General features: G+C 39.3%; 1 protein-coding gene across 1 annotated transcript; it reads right to left on the minus strand.

Annotated features, from left to right (window-relative positions):
• Positions 1 to 230: 230 nt before the first annotated feature.
• Positions 231 to 12326, minus strand: LOC113585404 (uncharacterized). The gene is made up of 13 exons (XM_081714855.1): positions 12205 to 12326; positions 8412 to 9058; positions 8055 to 8150; positions 5758 to 5991; positions 5499 to 5646; positions 5275 to 5301; positions 4572 to 5111; positions 2567 to 3255; positions 2358 to 2453; positions 1885 to 2118; positions 1478 to 1625; positions 1338 to 1364; positions 231 to 1210 (listed from the first exon to the last, which is right to left on the minus strand). The coding sequence occupies exons 1-13, from the start codon at positions 12209 to 12211 to the stop codon at positions 657 to 659; spliced, it is 3447 nt and encodes a 1148-aa protein (XP_081570981.1). The 5' UTR covers positions 12212 to 12326; the 3' UTR covers positions 231 to 656.
• Between the last annotated feature and the right edge of the window lie 6112 nt (positions 12327 to 18438).

Here is an 18438-nt window from a genome sequence, read left to right on the forward strand (position 1 = left end):
AAGTAATAATTTATATGACTACTTTTTCTTCTACTTGAGTAAATATTATTTTAAAGTAACAGTACTTTTACTTGAATACAGTTTTTGGCTACTCTATCCACCTCTGCTAATGCATTACTGAGAGAGCACTTAGCCTATGAATGTTACAGTTTTTTTAGAATAAAAAATACCTCACTGACAAGGTTCATTTAAGAAGATGTAATGCAGGTAATGAAACATGACAACTGAAGTTAATATATATATTTTTATATATAGTGTAGTTTTTTCATACCGCACTGTGCAAAAAAACAAAAACAAAAACAAAACAAAAAAACAAAAAAAACCGGACACATTTGATGTCCATTTGAGATTGAGATGAATGCATATTTTTATACTATTTATTCCTCTAATGTGGGCTACAAGAAAACTTGTTATTAATAGCTGACCTGTAGAAAGATGATGTGTTCATGAAAATAATTAACATTATACAAAGTAAAATATGCCGCTGAAGACAATTGTATAATGTACACTGATTATATATAAGTCTGTTTTTACAAAGCATTTTATCACTGTAGGATGGTACAAATATCATATTGCTTTCCGAAGTCCAGGTGCAAACTAGATGCTAATCAGTTGCAACAATTTCTATTATCTTTGCTCTAGTGTTTCCTTCTCTTTCAGCACAGTTTGCTGTGGGTGCTTTCTGTCACCGGGCAGATGCTTAGTATGTCTGAGGCCTTATCACAGCAGTACAGGTAGAAGAATGGGTACAGTTTCTCCCTGAATGAATCCATGAAGGTGTAGATGTGGCTCTTTATGACCACATCATAAAACGACACTTGTCCTTCCTCAAAGTCGACATAGACACCCACCCTCTTCAGCTTGGGCTCAATAGTAAGCAGAAGTGGTGGGGAGGAGGAGACACGGTACTCATTCCCCTTCTTCATTGCTAGTGCCCAATAGCCATGTGCTGTGCTTACTGTAATCCGCCCCTTTCTCCTGACAGATGCACGGGCCACGCCCAGGTACCAGTCATCCTTTTCACCCACTTGAACCTCCCAGTAATGCCGGCCAGAGCTGAAGCCCTGCTGGCCCAGGGCAATGACCACTGTGTCAAATCGCTCTGGTGTGTCTGGTATGTCCTGCCATGCCCCCAGATGACGCACTTGTCGTCTGTCCTCTGACAGCTGCAGCCATGGATTGGCTGTGTCAGGGTCAAGTATTACATCAGCTTCACAAACAAGAGGAAAACAACAATACAACCAAAAATTAACAGTGATGTTAGGACACTGCATTTTATGCAAAAAATAGATAGTAATTTATTATCTATTTTTTATAAGGCTACATCCAAACTGTACCTGAGTATTTCTGAATTATCTTAAGCTCTGGGAGAAAGAACAAAATGGAAAGCAGTTCTTGTATATCTTCTTGTATATATTACATATCATTAAATATATGATATAAAAATATAGAACAGTAATGGGCAATAATGAATCACCAGTTTCTGCAAGTTTCTCAATCTCCTGTGTCAAGGTCTCCTCCAGTTTGGACACAACTCTTCTAATGGTCCCTACACACTGGTCAGTGTGCACATGTGTCTCAGACCAGTCCTTAGTTTGTGGATGAGTGATTAGAGATGGGAACTTCTATAAATGGAGATTTATATCATTAAATGTCATAAGATGATTTTCTTGATATGCACTGCAAAAGATAAATGTATTGCTAGCACTCTTTGACACAGGCCACAAGATAGCAAAAGTGTACAAGAGCATTTACGTTCAAATCTTCTTCATACCCTTTGTGGAAAAATAGCCCAAGAATACCAAATGACTGCAGCCAAGCAGCCATGATAGTACATATAGCAGCTGTTGTTACATTTGTACTGTTTAACTTTCATATACCCACCTGGAGAAAATGAATGTGGTCCTCCGTGTGGGCAAGATGACTTAGTTCAGTGTTCCTCATCTTTAGCATGGTGATCTCCTGTTCTAGCTCCTCAATGAGTCCCTGAGCCCAGAGCACTGTTTTCCTCTGCTTCTCTTCAATAGCTACAACAAGCTCAGCCTGGGCCTTCTGAGTTGCATGCACCAAGTTCGAAAACACCTGCATACTGTGCTCAATCTCACTCTTGGAACTGCTCTAAAGGTAGCAAGACAATCACAACAAAACATCAATAACAGGTGGTGTAGTTCTTGGTTACTATGCAGTGATCAAACACATATTATGAGTTGGGATAATTTCTTAAACTACCTCATATTTTGTAATATGAAGATATATTCCAATATAGATAGAATGTTAGAATGACCATACTAAGCCTTCTCAAATATTCGAACATGATTAGCATGCTGGCCAGTGAAGAAGTGAAAATAAAAACTTACTTTATTCAGTTCTACACAGTGTTTGATTTCCTTCACCTTCTTGAGCCGTTCTTGAATCATCTGCTGAACCTCTGCCTCTGTTTTCCTCATCTGAGCCTAATAATCACCGGGATTTATTATAGTTAAAAAATGTGTACCTTCAAGTATTTTGCCAAGTTTTTCCAGTATGTAATTAATTTTTAATGTTTCTTCAACCTTTTCTTACTCACTTTCCTTTCATTCCATTCTCTTTCAACAGGCACGGTGTAGTGTGCCCTATGGTCCATTTCTGTGCAGAGCACGCACACCATGACCTGGTCTTTCTTGCAAAACAGCTCCAGTAGCCTCTCATGCTTTTTACACATGCGGTCCTCGAGATTCTGCACAGGCTCAATCAACTTGTGCTTGGTAAATCTGGCTGTATGTGTCTTTAGGTGCTCTTCACAGTACGATGTGAGGCACACCAGGCAAGACTTGACAGCCTGTTGCTGGGTAGCAGTGCAAACGTCACAAAACACTTCCCCTGTCCAGGGTCCACTTGATGGGATCAGTTCAGGCAATTCTGTGGGGAGCTCTTCTGTAAGATGCTCTTGTTCATAGACCTCTAGCTGCTGTTTTTGTTGTGGTTTCACAATGGGCTTGGCCCTCATTTCTTTAAACTGCTCTGCAATCTCACGCAGTACAGTGTTGATGCTGATGTCTGGCTGCTTAAGGAACACCTTCTTGCACATGGGGCACATGAAGAGGGAACTAGTTTTCCAGTAGCTGCCAATACAGGCCATGCAGAAGTTGTGTCCACAGGGGATAGAGACCGGATTAGTGAAGACATCCAGGCAGATGGAACAGTGTACCTGTTCTTCTGCTAATATATTTGTAGGTGAAGCCATTGCTGGGTAGAGGGGAAATTTTGTGATTTGAACTGAAAGATATTTCAGAGAATGAACTTGTGGATATAGAACTGATCCCTCAACTCATGATTGTCCAGTGCAACAATGTTACTATTACTAACTCTTTGCATTTTTAATTAATTTGACTTCTCACACACAAAAATATCTCAATATCTACACATTTTAACCATATAGGTGGCATTATGGCACCATGATCAAGCATATTCAAAATTTTGATTAGTAATCCTTCTGTTTGGATTGTTAGCATATGGTTTCAGGAGAATGTAACAGGGGTCTGCAAGAGCACTGAAGGCCTGGCTATTCATAGAGCTCCAAGATTTCCAAATATACCACTGCACTGCTTCACCTCACTACTCTCAAACAAGGACATTCATATCCATAAATTATCATTAAACAATTTGAGGTTTGAAAATAGTTTAGTGAAGTGTGCAGTGTAGTTTAAGAACATGTGAGACTTTGACAAGCAAGCAGTTGACTTCCTTCATGCTTGGCATTAATGCTTACCCAAATGCTACTTTCTCTTATAAAATGTGTCTTCTGTTTAGGATCAGAAAGAAGTTGTTGTATGTGTTAGTGAACATTGCTGTTCTGTTGTAAAACTACTACATATAGAATTTTAGATGGAGACTCACCAGGGAGCTGTAGCTGCTAAGATCCCCTGAAAATAGTGACAGCCCTGCACTAGGCAGCAGTGATATGCGACACAGCTGACTCCCCCCTTGGAAACACCACCCTCTCTTCTCTTAGCCGAGTTTCAAATTTACTCTTCCAGACCATGGGCCTCTCTAGCCCCAGTGTTAACCCCTTGCATGCCACTCCATTTTTTTTTTACTTCTTTCTCCTAGTCCACTTTCCACTTTTATGTAAACTGTAATTATATGTAATTATACAGAGGGAATTAAATCTACCCATAAGCAAGAAAGTGATATAAAGATATTTTTTATTTCAGTTTAGAAACCATACAAAACATACTTGAAATTAAATTTAGTGCACTGTATATAGTCTGTAATTAATGATCATTATTATTTTTTGCTAAATGTTTGTTAGAACACTTCAAAAATGAAGTTTACTTTATATGTCCATGTGAAAAATGTAGCCTTAGTCTTCTAAAAATCACCTATAAGCTCTCTGAGCAGTCAACAATTAAATATCCACCAAAATTGAATACCAGTTGATTGGAGAATTGATCCTTTCACTAACCATCAGCGATTTAAAAAAAAATAATAATAAATAAAAACCTAAACCTATCTGCTAGTGAATACCTCATATAAGTCAGAGAAACAGTCAGGTTTTTTAAAGTTGATGCAAACTGTTCCTTAGCTTTAACCATGCTTCACTGCTGTGATCACCAGGGCCCCCAGGTTCTTTCCCTCTTGGCAGACACAGGGACTAAAGATGGGGTACACGCTCTCGTCAAATGTGTCCAGGAACGTGTAGAGATGAGCCTGTGCCTTTATGTCATAAAAGGACACCTGTCCAACCTCGTGGTCCAGGAAGATGCCCACCTTGTGGGGCAGTGCAGGAAGGTGCAGAGGGATCCTGCTGGAGGCAAGTGCTTTCACCTCGCCATCCTTGAGCCACAGGCACCAGAAGCCACCTTCTGGGCTAAGTCGGATGTCACCCTTGCGACGGGCAGATGATCGGGCCACGCCGAGGGTCCATGCCTTCTTGCGGCCCACCTCCACCTCCCAGTAGTGCCGGCCAGAGGAGAGGCCTTCCCGGGCGAGCACAAATAGGGCAGGACTGAAGCGGCGTGGGCTGTCCGAATGTGACATAGACTTGCGGCCTTCTTCATAACGTACCTGCCGCCCATCATCAGAAACCACTAGATTACGCTGAGCAGTCGCTGGGTCCATAAACACCTCACCTGCAGCAGAAAGAAAAAAAAATCTTTTTGGCAGTCAGTCATCCAGGTGTAGAAAACAAACCAGAAATATTAAATTCCTGTCCTAGTGAAATTCAACAGATCCTGCCTGTGTGTTCAAAACTTAAGATATCCAAAACTTAAAATAACTTAAAATACCACTTACTTGAGTAGTTCTGTAACATTCTTAGCTCTGTAAAAAATAGTCAAAGTTATTAATAGCACTGATGTCGATAACAATAAAAAGGTAAACCACAGGTACGAGACGATTTTAGAGAGACGATTAGACATTTATTCCTGTCACCTGGCATGGTCCTCTGCAGCTATTCAATAACTGCTCTGCAACAAACTACCAACATGATTAGAATGTTTTTGTTTGATTAAGCTGACCTTTCCCATATAGGTGCTTCACATTTTCATGAAACTTCTCAATTAGACTGCTGACAGATTTTCTGATTGTGCCTAGATGCAGATCTGTGTTCACCGACACACTGGACCAATCAGCAGGCTCAGGAAGAGAGGGCAAAGTGGGCATGAGCTGTAAGAGAGAATATAGGTGAAGCACATGCACACACACACACACACATGCACACACACCTACGCACACACCCACGCACGCATGTACACACGCAGGCACGCACATACACACCTGGAGGAAAAGCACTTTGTCCTGGGTGTGCATGAGGCCATCCAGCTGAGTGGCCCTGTTCCTGAGGACATTGAGCTCATGCTCCAGTCGGGTGGCCAGGTCCCGTGCTTGCTCCTCAGCCTGCCTCTGCTGCATCGTGATCCGCTCCACTACCTGGGCCTGGCTCTGCTCTAGCAATCTCTGCAGCTCCGCATACACTGCCCAGCTGTCCTCAATCTCCCGCTGACTGTTTGACTGCAGGAGGCATACATACAATTAGCTTTACTGACCTTGTGCTACCTACTGCTTAGTGTGTGTCAGGAGAATGTGATAACATGATAAAATGTTTTTTACCAATATTTTATAGTTTATATAAAGACCACTGCCTCCAGTGTTGTACATGTTGCCCAAATTCATATAAAATGCAGCTCTCCTTCATCTATACAGCTACATATAAACAAATCCACATTAACTGCTGTGCCTGCTCAGGTTCCTTCTCACCAATTAGAGTTCAGGAGGGAATTTCAACTAGACAGGTGAAAGACATACATGGACACACACACACACAAACAGCTTACTCCATCCCTCTTGACTTCAAGTAACCAAGTGCTTAAAAAACAAGAACAGGCATCTATACCAACATATAGTAACATACTAAAACATCCAGTTATCAAGTCAAGACCTATGTAAATACTGAAGACATCAGTATTTACCAGTACAGATAAAATAAAATAGGGCGATTCATTTCATCTTATCAATTATTGAAAAAACAACAACAAATAACATTGCTTTCTTGATCAAGGTCTGTGGTCTGTGTTACAATTCAGATAATAATTGCAAATATGATCATGTGGTGGTAGTACATCTCTAAAAGGATACATCCAACACACATTTGACTCTAAACTTCCCCCACACATATGCACACATCCTTGCAAACATTCAGGTTTGTACAGTAGCTCAGATGGCAATAGCATAGCTCATCCATGCTGGGACGTTTGGTTTTAGTGTTTGGGAGCACCTGGACTGACTGGTTTAACTGCATAATGTCCTGAATAAACATTCCCACATAGTGTGCTCCCTGCACACTATTACAGCAGTGCACATAACCTCCACAATGTTATTTTTCCTTTACATAATCACCCATTTTTTATTATTTTATGATTTTTCGCCTATATAACTTCATCTCAGAGCATTAAACTATGCTAACATCATTTTAGCATCATGGAAGCATCAACAGAATATTGGGACTAAACGTAGACAATTGTTTTCACTTCAGTGGAATTAAACTTCCTTTCTGTGACATACTTAAAGGTACCAATGGACTTTATTTTATTCAGTGGAGGATTTGCAAAAAAATGTTAGATAAGAGATGTGTGATACAATATTTAGTTCTATAGTAAAAGGTTAGAATGCATTTCTTTTACAACACTGATCAAAATCAGACCTTTGATATCCCCTCACCCCTGAAAAAACGAAAGACAAAGATCTGGCACTTGTGTCAATTCATCCTCATTGTATTTTTAAACACAGCTCTAGCTGAGCTCCGTTTACAACCTATGATTTAATCCATCAACTAGCCTAAAGCTGCAACACTAACCTTATGCTCAGTCAGCATGTTATTGACACCAAAGCATACTAAACGTTTTCTCTAAGGGAATAAGAAGTTTAAATTAGGTCTTGTCAGAAAGTCCAACCCATCAATATTGTATGCTGCATACTCTATATCCTATTTGTCACTGTTTTCCTTTTAACTGGAGACCACTCCTTCCTGGCATTAATGAAACACAATTCTGTATGGGGTTTTATAAAAACATGCTTTCGATTTTTCTATTTTCCTTTTAATCCTGCTGTATTATGAAAAAAAGCTCTGTAGAATATCTATCTTCCCAAAACGTTGTTTTACTACTACTGGATGTGGAGAAGGAGGTAAATATTAGCAGTGGAGCTACTGGTTAGGAAAGTATGTTTAGAAAAAACAGGAATTTGCACATACAGAAGTATCTAATTTAAGCTTGAAGAAGCGATTAAGCAACTAAGGATCTTGAGTTGGGTCTGTTGTTTCTAATTGAGAGTAAATGTATTCTACACACTTTTGTACATTTTACTCTTTGCTCTCCACAAATGTACCCTCATTATTTATATTCACATCAATTTAACTATTTCAGTTTGTAAATAAGGATCAATTCAATCTGATTATATTGCTCTTTTAAAATATGCGCTTTCATTGTTCTCTGAATTTTAAGTTATGAATATTGCTGAATATTTTGGGGATGACCACACAAGCTTGGCCTCATTCTAATAACATAAAGAGGACTTACTTTGATCTCTTTGATGGACTGTTTGATCTCTTCTAATTTCTTGGCTCTCTCTTTGATTAGGTGTTTCAGCTCTGATCTTGTTTTCCCAAGCTGACTCTGTAAAACATGCACTTTGTGTCATTTTGGAAGCGATAGTAGGAACACTTACAGTGTGGCCACTGAGATTTTACAAAATAGAAAAAAAGGGAATTAGGAAAGAATTCAAGATCCATGAGTCCTGTTGGATAACACTTATCAGCATAAGTTAGAGGATCATCTGAATATTTAATATGGCCTTCAGAAATACAATTTGGAATGTGTTAGGAAGTGTTAAACACCAAGCATCTCTTTCTGTGATTACACCACCCCTGTACTCACTGTTTTCTTCTTGTATTCTCGTTCAGCTGGGACGATTTCATGTGATTTATGAGTGAGCTCTGCACATTCCCGGCACACGCACACCTGGTCGTAGCGACAATATGTCTCTAAGAGGCGATCATGCTTCCTGCACAGCTTGTCCTCCAGGTGGTGGATGGGGTCCATCAACTTATGTTTTGCAAGGGTCTTGCCCTTCTTGTGGTGCCGGAGGTGAGTCTCACAGAAAGAGCCAGGACAGTTCAGGCAGGACTTCATGGCCTTCATTTTCCTCCCAATACACGCATCGCATGGGACATCTCCAGATTTGGCGAAGTCACCTCCGTCTTCATCCCTTGCCACAGCTGCTGGCGAACTCCCAATGCCAGTCATAGTGGTGGCATCAGTACCCCCGGGTGAAGCCACAGACAGGCCCTGGAACTGCTCAGCTATCTCAGCCAACACACGGTTCACGCAGAGCTCTGGCTTTTTGGAGAAGCTCTTTTTGCACATGGGGCAGAGAATTTTCTTGCTGTGGTTCCAGTAGCCCTGCAGGCAGGCCTTGCAGAAGCTGTGGCCACATGGGGTGGAGACTGGCTCCACAAACACCTCTAAGCAGATGGAGCATGAGAACTGCTCTTCAGAGACAGGGCGACCCCGAGATGCTGGGCCTGAAAAGATGAGATAGAGTGGGAGAAAGTGGAGAGTGAGAGAGTGGGAAGCAGAAGGACGAAAAGTACCCAGTGAGTGCTGAAACTAGAAAAAGATGCGCTGTTGGTGCAATATTCTGCAAATGTTTGTGAAGATCCCACATGTATCAGCATGCATACACTGCTACAGTAATTTCAAATCACAGGGACATTTCTTGTGGTCTTTTTGTGTTGGCTGAGGCCACTCCTGAAGGCATGCCAGTTTTGTGTATATATATATATATATATATATATATATATATATATATATATATATATATATATATATATATGCAGATATTGAATAATGCTCCTCCAGTTATTCTACTTCTGTGGTCTCCACTGGTTTTATCATTCGCTTTTACCATGGCATTCACAATCTGTCTCATTCACTCTTCTTGTGACCTCACTGCCTAGATGGGGTCATAACAGTCTACACCAGTTTAGATTCCATCCTGTCCTGTGGAGGCACAGGACTCCTGATTGTTTTCTGAAGTTTTTCTTCTTTTGGTATAGCAGAGAGAAGCCTATTTATCCAATGAATGGAACACTTGCAGCTAAGTGATGCAGCCCTCCATATAAAGTGTGAAAAACACATTCACAAAAGGATATAAAGGTGCATCTCCATTGGTACTTGTTTATTGTTTGTGACTTGACATGCTAAAAGTTACAATACAAAAAGCTACATTAACAATAATAAAAAAAACAACTAAATAGCTCACACATTGCAAGCACCCCCAGCCTTTTTAACCGCAACCTTGCAACTAAAAGCATTTTCTTACTCATCTCTGGCTCCCATGGTGCTCTCTGTTCTAATGAGCCAAAGTTTAATTTACATTTGTCTGCTTTATCTTAGCAGAAGCAAGCGAGGTCTTTGCTACATAAATATGTATCTTGCTTGAAGAATGCCTTTTGGCAGAGGCATAGGATAATCCACTCTTCAAGGTATGAGTCTGTGAAAGTTCATATTTACCAATTATTAGAAATATAAATTATTAAGGATAGTAATGTCCCCTATGCTTTTTTTTCACTGATCTTAAACAGTATATGTCTTCATATGTTTATGAATTAAGAGCAGCTCAACAAGAAGCCTGGAATGGATGCCTTCTCTTAGACCCATATCGTAAAATCTCTAGATGTGCTTAGAAAGGATGGACCTGAGCCATAGTTGTAATCACATAATGATAACTGAAAAGAGAAGACAGCATTCTGCCCACCACTTTGGCTTTTCACATGGAACCACTTGGTATTGGTCTTTTAAATAGCCCAGAACTTTTCACAAATGCAGTATTGTAAACTTATCACTGATGTAAATTTACATGTTGTATAGTCATATGTAGTTGTAAGCTTTATACTTTTGCATATTCATGAGTAATTATATTTTCCACCAGTAGGGGAAAGCATTAGGAATGCAAACATAGAAATGACATGAAAGTTAAAAAGGGGTAACATAATATGCATTTGTATAGTACATTGCTTAGGCATTCTCCGTTTAATGTAAGTAGAAGTTAGATGCCTTATACATGTTCCTTGAACTATTTTTGGGTAATGTTTAATGAAAGAGGGTTTTTTTGGTTTTTTTTGTAGCAAATTAGCCTTATTGCTGTTCTTGCTCTTGTGGGCACACAACATACATATAAAAAATGTGTCCCATGAATACTATTCCAAAGTCCAGTAAATGATAAATTTATTTCACCAGAATTTCGCCATGGTCTTTAAAGTGTAGATGTAAAAAGAGTTATGTAAAGGCTTGGACGATTTTTAAATCTGATTTTCTCTTAGCTTTCTTAAAGGAGAACCATAAACCTCAAGGAATGCAAAGAAGATGAAACAAAAAGTATTCATGATTCTGCATTTCAATACAGAGCTCTTTATTTGCTATGATGGAAAAGTATGATTGAGAAAGATGTATTCCAAACCATTTTATGCAGCTTATCTTGCAAGAGTGTTGAGAAACAGCTCTCAAGTGTAGAAGAACTTGTTAGGGTTGGGATAGTAATAAAAAGAGACTTGAAAGAACAAAGTCATATAACATATAAACCAGTGTCAAGGGTTAAGGGCAACTTCCCTGCCTTTTAAGAGCACACCAATTTTTTCCTGCCCAAATTAAACTCGCCAATGTGCATTCAGTCAACCAATACCTTTTGCCACTCTTATCTAGACAACAGCCATTCCGGTGGATACAGGAAGCACTTATTCGTTGACCTGTGAATCTTGTATGGATTAAGGAAGAAAGGACAAAAATACCAAGACCTTAAAAGGCAAAGGGTTAACACTTTCCAGAACTTAGCCAAATCTAAGCTAAGGTAGAGAAACAAGAAAAACAGGTATTGCTCTCCTTTCTCATATGTTCATCAGTCGATCCCATATGCTAAGGGCATACCAATATGATAGCCCTTCGGATTTCTACTGTAGATTTGTATGCTATTTTTACTGTGGCTAAATTGTGGGGAGCTTACTGATTTAAATGTACTTGAGATGCTGTTAAACTACCAAGGTGGCATAGTATGGCATAACATGGGGTGTTTAAATGAAGCTGCCTGTTAGAGGCAGCACAAACATGTTACACAAGGAAAATCTAGAATAAAGGTAAAACATTCATAGTCATGTCATCTCAGGAATGCAGCAATACAGGATGTTTTACATCAAAACAGAACTCTTTGTATTAGCTATTTTTGTTTTGGGAAAAAAAATCAACTTGCAAACAAAACTCACCACAAGTAAAATGTAAAACACAAAACTATGTCAGAAACCGAAAAAGGTCTTTACATAACTTCATGAATAAAAGCAATGAAATTGCTTGAAATAAAATGCAATGAAAACAATGAAATGGCATAATAAGCAAACATCATTCACTAAAACATATGTAATAAAATTCACTTTCGTTAAGACAAAGAGGGTAGGCTATCGCATAATGTTTTTGCTTTAAACCCACACAACCTATCAGTAAAAATAATTATACATTTTACACTTTGACCCTAACACTCACCAGTGGATCTAGACTTTTCACTAGATCTTTCACATTAGTTTCAATATTCTTAGGACTGTAGTTCAAAGGGTTAAATTAAAACACAACTAAAATTATTTTTCCTACCACAGAAAATTTAGATAAAGTCAACTTGTCTTACTTTGCATGGTAACGTGTCTTATTCCTTCAGTGCTTTTAGTTGGCAGTGTTTGTTGTTCACATGCAGATCCAGATTCCAAACCTGTTCCTCCTCTTTCTCTGTACTCTGATCGGCAAAACAGCCAAATGGAAATTTTTCTAAGGCAGACCAACCCCCTGGGTGTGGTGAGGTTATATATATGAAGTAGAGTGGAGAAGCTGCATATGCATGGCTAAATGTAAAACCCACCAAGTAAGTTAATAAACATTTAATAATTATTTGGTTTGTGGTTTAAAACGAGAATGTCTATAATTCAGTTATACATTCAGTAATTTAATGTTGAAAAAAAGACTAGTGAGTCTGTATTAGCATTACATGTTCAAACAATGTAGAGGAAGTAGCCTTGTAGTAAATGATAATAACTGGTACAGATAAAATACTAACAAGAGACAGATTGATTTATTTTTACTTTTCCAACCAGGAAAACATCCAGATTTTAACCAAAAAAAAACGTTTGCAACAATTGGTAAAACTGTATTATCTTGACATGTATCAGCTAAAATTTAAAAATATGTTTCAATGGTGAATAACAAATCATTTAAACATGTATCTAGAATATTTTAGAAGGACTCACAATATGCTGAACTTTGAACATGTAGTCCTTCAAGGGAAACTGCAGCAAGGACAAAATGTGGCACTTATCCATATCATGACACTAAGGGGCAGACATGAGCCAGTGTTTGCCACAACACACAAGCTTTTCCTAACCAGGAACGAAGAGGGGAAAAAGAACACGTTACTTGAAAGAGTAAATACATGTTCACCAGTCAGTTGGAGTCATTTTTCTTCTGTATTCATTTCTAATTGGCATTGTAATGCCGCAAACCTGATTACATAATAAGCAGGGGTGAATTGCATGCTATATATGTGCTACAGCCTCACTGAAATCTATGATTAACACATAGAAATAATTGGAAGGTGTCATAAAAGTCCTGCCACAAGCATTACAGTGTCAAAGAGCTGCTTAACAAGGAGAAAGTCATTTCAAGATGACACTGCAGAGATTGTTTACATATAATTCTGTGCTGTGATATTGGCCAACTAGACCATTAGATAAAGGACCTTATATTTACATGTGCCCTAAAAGACAGTCCCTTCTAAGACCTCAAAAGACTAATTAGATTGATTCATACAATGCACTGGATATCAAAATTGGGTATTGTTTGTAGCAACATGTACTTTAGGTTTTTGTTTTAATATTAGATACTGTCATTTCTTTGAGGTAACAGAATGACCCATTCCACTCCATCTTTTTATCCTCTGATCCCTCTCGTCTTCCTACTCACTTTTGGTTACCTTGCCTATCTGAATGGTCTGTACTTCAATCACTGTGTTTTCTCTCTGGTTTATTATTAGCAGCACAGCCTTCCGCCTCTTCTCCCTTTCATTCTCTCACTTTCTTCTCTCTGTCTCTCTGTCTCTCTCTCTTTCTCTCTCCCTCTCTCTCTCTCACTTTCTCTCTCTCTCTCCACCCCCGCATAACAACACTTTGCACTGCTGCAACAAGTACAAACACACACACACACACACACACATACACCACACAAAGTGTTCTCTTTCAGTCGGTTGGTTTCAAGCAGAGTGCTTACATCATCAGTATAGAGTCTCCCTGATTCATCAAATTCCTTTTCAGTCATGTCCTTGGGCTGACTGTGATTGGATGATCCAGGGAAGCCTGAACGTCATACCATTGCATCATACACAGTACAGATGCAGATATCCTGAATTATTCAAATTATTACACCCTACAAATCTTAGACATTTATGACATATCTCACATTCCAGTAGCTTGTTTACTTTGGTTCTGGCTAAAGTATTTAGTCCTGATGCTACTTTTGTTTTTCCTTCAACCCACTGAGCAGGTCACAGAAGTTAACTGACTTCAGTTTGCTATTCACAATGTATTCCTTTGAAGTGAACTTCAGTTTTAGATGCCTGAGTTGCCTGATCAAATGGTGAGTTCTAAGTAAGACTGAATCTCTGGGATCTCCTTTTTAAAAATCTGCCTGCAGGTAATAGCTCCACTAAACCTATAGTGGCCTATTTAAGAGATACATATTGAGATCTCCTGATAACATATGACATTTCTCAGGTTTTTTACTCTGAGCTTGATCCAAATACAATGACAGAACGAATTAGCCATGTAAAATTTAACATTTCTGCTCAGTTTCATTCCCCTACCTATGACCAAAATAAGTGAGGACTTTTACCAGGTCTAGCTTATTGCAAATATACTATACTGTGAAAATCCGCTGGAGCAATGTCATCTTCAGATACAGTGCCAGATATTCAACATATAAGGCCTGTAGACCTTTCCCCTTGTTGGTCTCTCCTGATATAGGTCTCTCCAAAATAGGCATTCTTCTGCTCTGTTAAAGTGAACACTGTGTTAAAGTGAACTGTGTGACCAGAATAGACTGAATGAAATTTGTAAAAAAAAAAAATAAAAAAAATTGCAGTCATGACGTCATTCTACTTTCTTACAATACAACAGGACAAATCTTTTACTGATGACATAAGAGCTCACCCTCCACTCATGTCCTCCTTTCACCCTCAAACTTCATCTGCCTGCTGGACACACCTCTGCCTCTAACACGCAGCCAAGACTTTTCAACACAAATCCTTGTCTTTAACATTTTAGAAGCTATTGTCATGGATCATCAGGTTAAAATGTCATCAGTGTCCAGCACATCTGTTGCAGTTCATTATTTACAAATCCATGCTAAATGGACCAATATAGGACCAACATCATATTTAACCTGTACACAGATAATTAGCTCACATCATATAAAGCATATATGCTTTACTATAATTAGTCTGATGGCGTAGACAAGATAGTTAAATTTAACTCTTAAAAAATTGTATAATGAAGGAATTTTAAATGACTCAATGAGTGCCATATTTAAAATGTTGGAGTTGTTTGTACATTGTATTTCAGAACATCCAAAACCAGTTATTGGAAAAAAAGATATATAATCATTTATAATACAGTCTGCCAGAGGCCTGTTAGTTTCATGATGTGGCACACTATTCTTGCTCAAGATCAAAATGTGAGGAAACAAAGGTATATATACAATATATATTCTGGCCTTCTACCAGAGGCATTTGAAGTTGTGGCACAGCAATTTGCTGTTCCTAGGATGGCATTCTTCTGGACTGAGTTCAAGATGATCATTCCAGGGACCTTTCACAGCCACTCCTCCAGTTTAGGGATCACAGCTCCAAGTGCCCCTATCACCATTGGGACAGTGTCTCTTTCTTCTTTTAGTCCCTTTTCCAATTTCTCATATTCCTTCCTTTGGATGTTTCTATCACTTAGGATTGCTATTAAAACAGCAGCTTTATCCATCTGATTTACTTTCATGATGTTTTGATGGTTTGCCATTACTTGCTTGTCAGCCTATATTTGGAGTTTCCACAGATCTTAGTTTTGTTGCTTTTCAATGTCGTTTATGGTTTCTCCCATTTGAACTTTGGGGCATCCAGGTCATATATATCACATATGTTTTGTTATGTCTCTCAGTGTGTGCATTCCTTGCCACCATCTTGCATCCTGCTACTAAGTTCTGTCAGGAGCTTGTCTGCATCTTGAGTCTTCTCTGCTGTGATATACCCCTACTTAGTTTGAAATTTAATGCTTAGTGCTTATTCTTGTGATCCTGATTAGAGCCTCTGTGTTGTCCTTCAGTCCTACCTGTTACGGTAGGCCAGCCTCCCAGCAGGAAGAACACGTCCACTCACACACACGCACACACGCTGAACACACCCTCTCATTCACACACACAATCACCACACCTGCCCTGGTCCCAATCTCCTTCCTGTTAGCATTATACACACCTGTTCCTTGTTAAACCCTTTTTTTTTCCCCCTTTATAAGTGCACAGGTACCTACAGTCAGTACTGCACATTGCGAGTCTACTATGGAGCTGTCATTAGTGCCTGATTCTGTGCACTCTTCTCTGTTGTGTTTCTTAATATTTTGTGTTTTTACAGCAGCACTGTTAGCTTTTTGCTTTTGTTTATGCTCGAGTCGCGTGACAATGGATAATAAAGACTAAATCTTTCCTCGCCTCTCGCTCCCTTTGTGCCGCCACTGTCACACTAGCTTTTCTAGCCATTGGTAGGATTGCCTTGGTCCACCACCTCTGTTATTGTCACACTTCCATCTCTGAGCTTTCCTTGTCTCCATGATAACTGGTTTACTTAACTGGTTTTCTCATTCTCGTTTGGTTTGTTCGCCACCCTTAATTATTTCCAGCCCTTTTTACTTTTGTCCAATTAGTCTTCCTATTTAAATCCTTTGTGTATCACCTGTCTTTGATGGTCAATCTCTTAGGTTCTCCCTTAGTGTCTTATGGTTTCTTTCCGTCTAGGTATATATATATACCTAGTTCCTTAGTATTCTCTCAGTCTCTCGCTATATCTCTCTTTTGGTTGTGCTTATTGTGTTTTGTTTTTCTCGGTTTGCATATGCACTTTATGGATTCCCCTCATTTGTCTTACCCTAGTTTCCTCATTTATTTAGGTTACGATTATTTATATTTCATCTGTGTTGAAGCAAAAGCTCCCATTGTTACTAATGTTAACTATTAGTCGCCTGCGTTCTTTGTTTTACTTCTGTTTATAGTTACGTATATAAAACCTTGGTAGTGTTTTCTTGTTTGTTTTCCTTGTTTAGTTATTGTTATCCTGAGAACCTTTATTCTCTTCTGTTTTGGGTTTTCCATTTGATATTAAACTCACTGCTTTTTATTCTATCCCTACTGTCATTTAGTCATGGCTTCAGCACCTCCTGTGTTTTCAGATTATCCATATCCTCCATTTTTTTGAAGCACACTTTCCTCAGTTCATCCAAGCCAAGGCTTGGATATATTCATGGATGATTAGTGTTTCATCCTGGACAATGAATTTTACACTTTGTAGACTGGTTCATTTCTTCTGAATGGAAGCCATGCAGAGTCTCTTCCTGTCCATACCTCAGCGAGAGCATGTGCTACCTGTCACGGGAAGCCGGTCCACTCGTAATAGAGATTACTCCACTTCCTAGCCTCGCTCCCAATCTGCAGAGTATTAATTGGATGCACCTGTCCTCACTAATGATGTGTCTATTTAGAACCCACAGGTACACGAAAACAGTGCTGCACATTAGCGGACTATCCCGCAGCTTAGCTGGTGATCGTCACTGTGCTGCCTTCGAGATGAAGACTACCTTGTGTGATATGTGTATTTCGTGCATTAGTTACCTAATTATCTATGGATAATAAAATGCACTTCCCCGCAACCCTGTCTCTCGCTTTCTCTGAGCCGCCGGCATCACACTACCTTGGAAACTTTGTACTGCAGCACTTCTCTTACATGGGCAACTATGAACTCTTCAATCAAGCTGATGAACAGGGGTCTCAGCTTGTTTTTCCCATACAATGTGATACTGCTCAGACTCCTCCTGTTGATAATGGGATCATATTGGGCTATAAGCTGCATAGGAGTATGAACCTCTGAAGTTCTTGGGTTGGAATGGAAGTTCCTTTCAATGCAAACTGGAACTTGTCATCCACCCTGCTTCTCCTGAGCACTGGGGACCTGAATTTGGCTAGCTTGTAGTGTATCCAAGCCCAGCCAGTGAACTTCCCTTGATGGTTCCCTTGCAATGATGGTTCCCTTCTTGAGCTGGTGCCAGTCAAATGTAATGAATCCAGAAGTGAGTCTTAGATGGAAATTATTATAATTCACAATACATAAACTGTTGCTGGCCACCTACCCTGACAGCATTCTGATGCTATGCTTACCCTTAACATTTGAAGCACCCAGAGATTCTGGGTGCTGTAAGGTGACTCAAGAGTCTGGCTCCCTCTGTGTCTCTCCAGGGTAGTTATACCAGCTGCTCTTTGGCCAAGAGCTTCATCCTGGACAGATAGTTCACATAGGTTTCGGCATACTTTACTGAAGATGCATTAATTTGCGCATATATTTGTATCATTAATTGTTTATGTGTTCAGTTGGGTTTCTCAATCCCCCTCTCCTTATGTTCCCTTGGTGTTATAGCATTACTTATGTCCTGTTTTTCTGGAAACTCTGTATACTTTGGCTTTGGCTTCATAGCAAGGGTGTCAAACACCTGAACAAATTCAGGCTTTATAATTTGCTGTGGGATCAGTGTATCGGGCTAACAAAAGGAGTATTTTGATGTTTCAACTC

The sequence above is a fragment of the Electrophorus electricus genome, chromosome 5 (genome assembly GCF_041902795.1).
Source record: "Electrophorus electricus isolate QZ-2024a chromosome 5, ASM4190279v1, whole genome shotgun sequence".
Taxonomy (NCBI): domain Eukaryota; kingdom Metazoa; phylum Chordata; class Actinopteri; order Gymnotiformes; family Gymnotidae; genus Electrophorus; species Electrophorus electricus.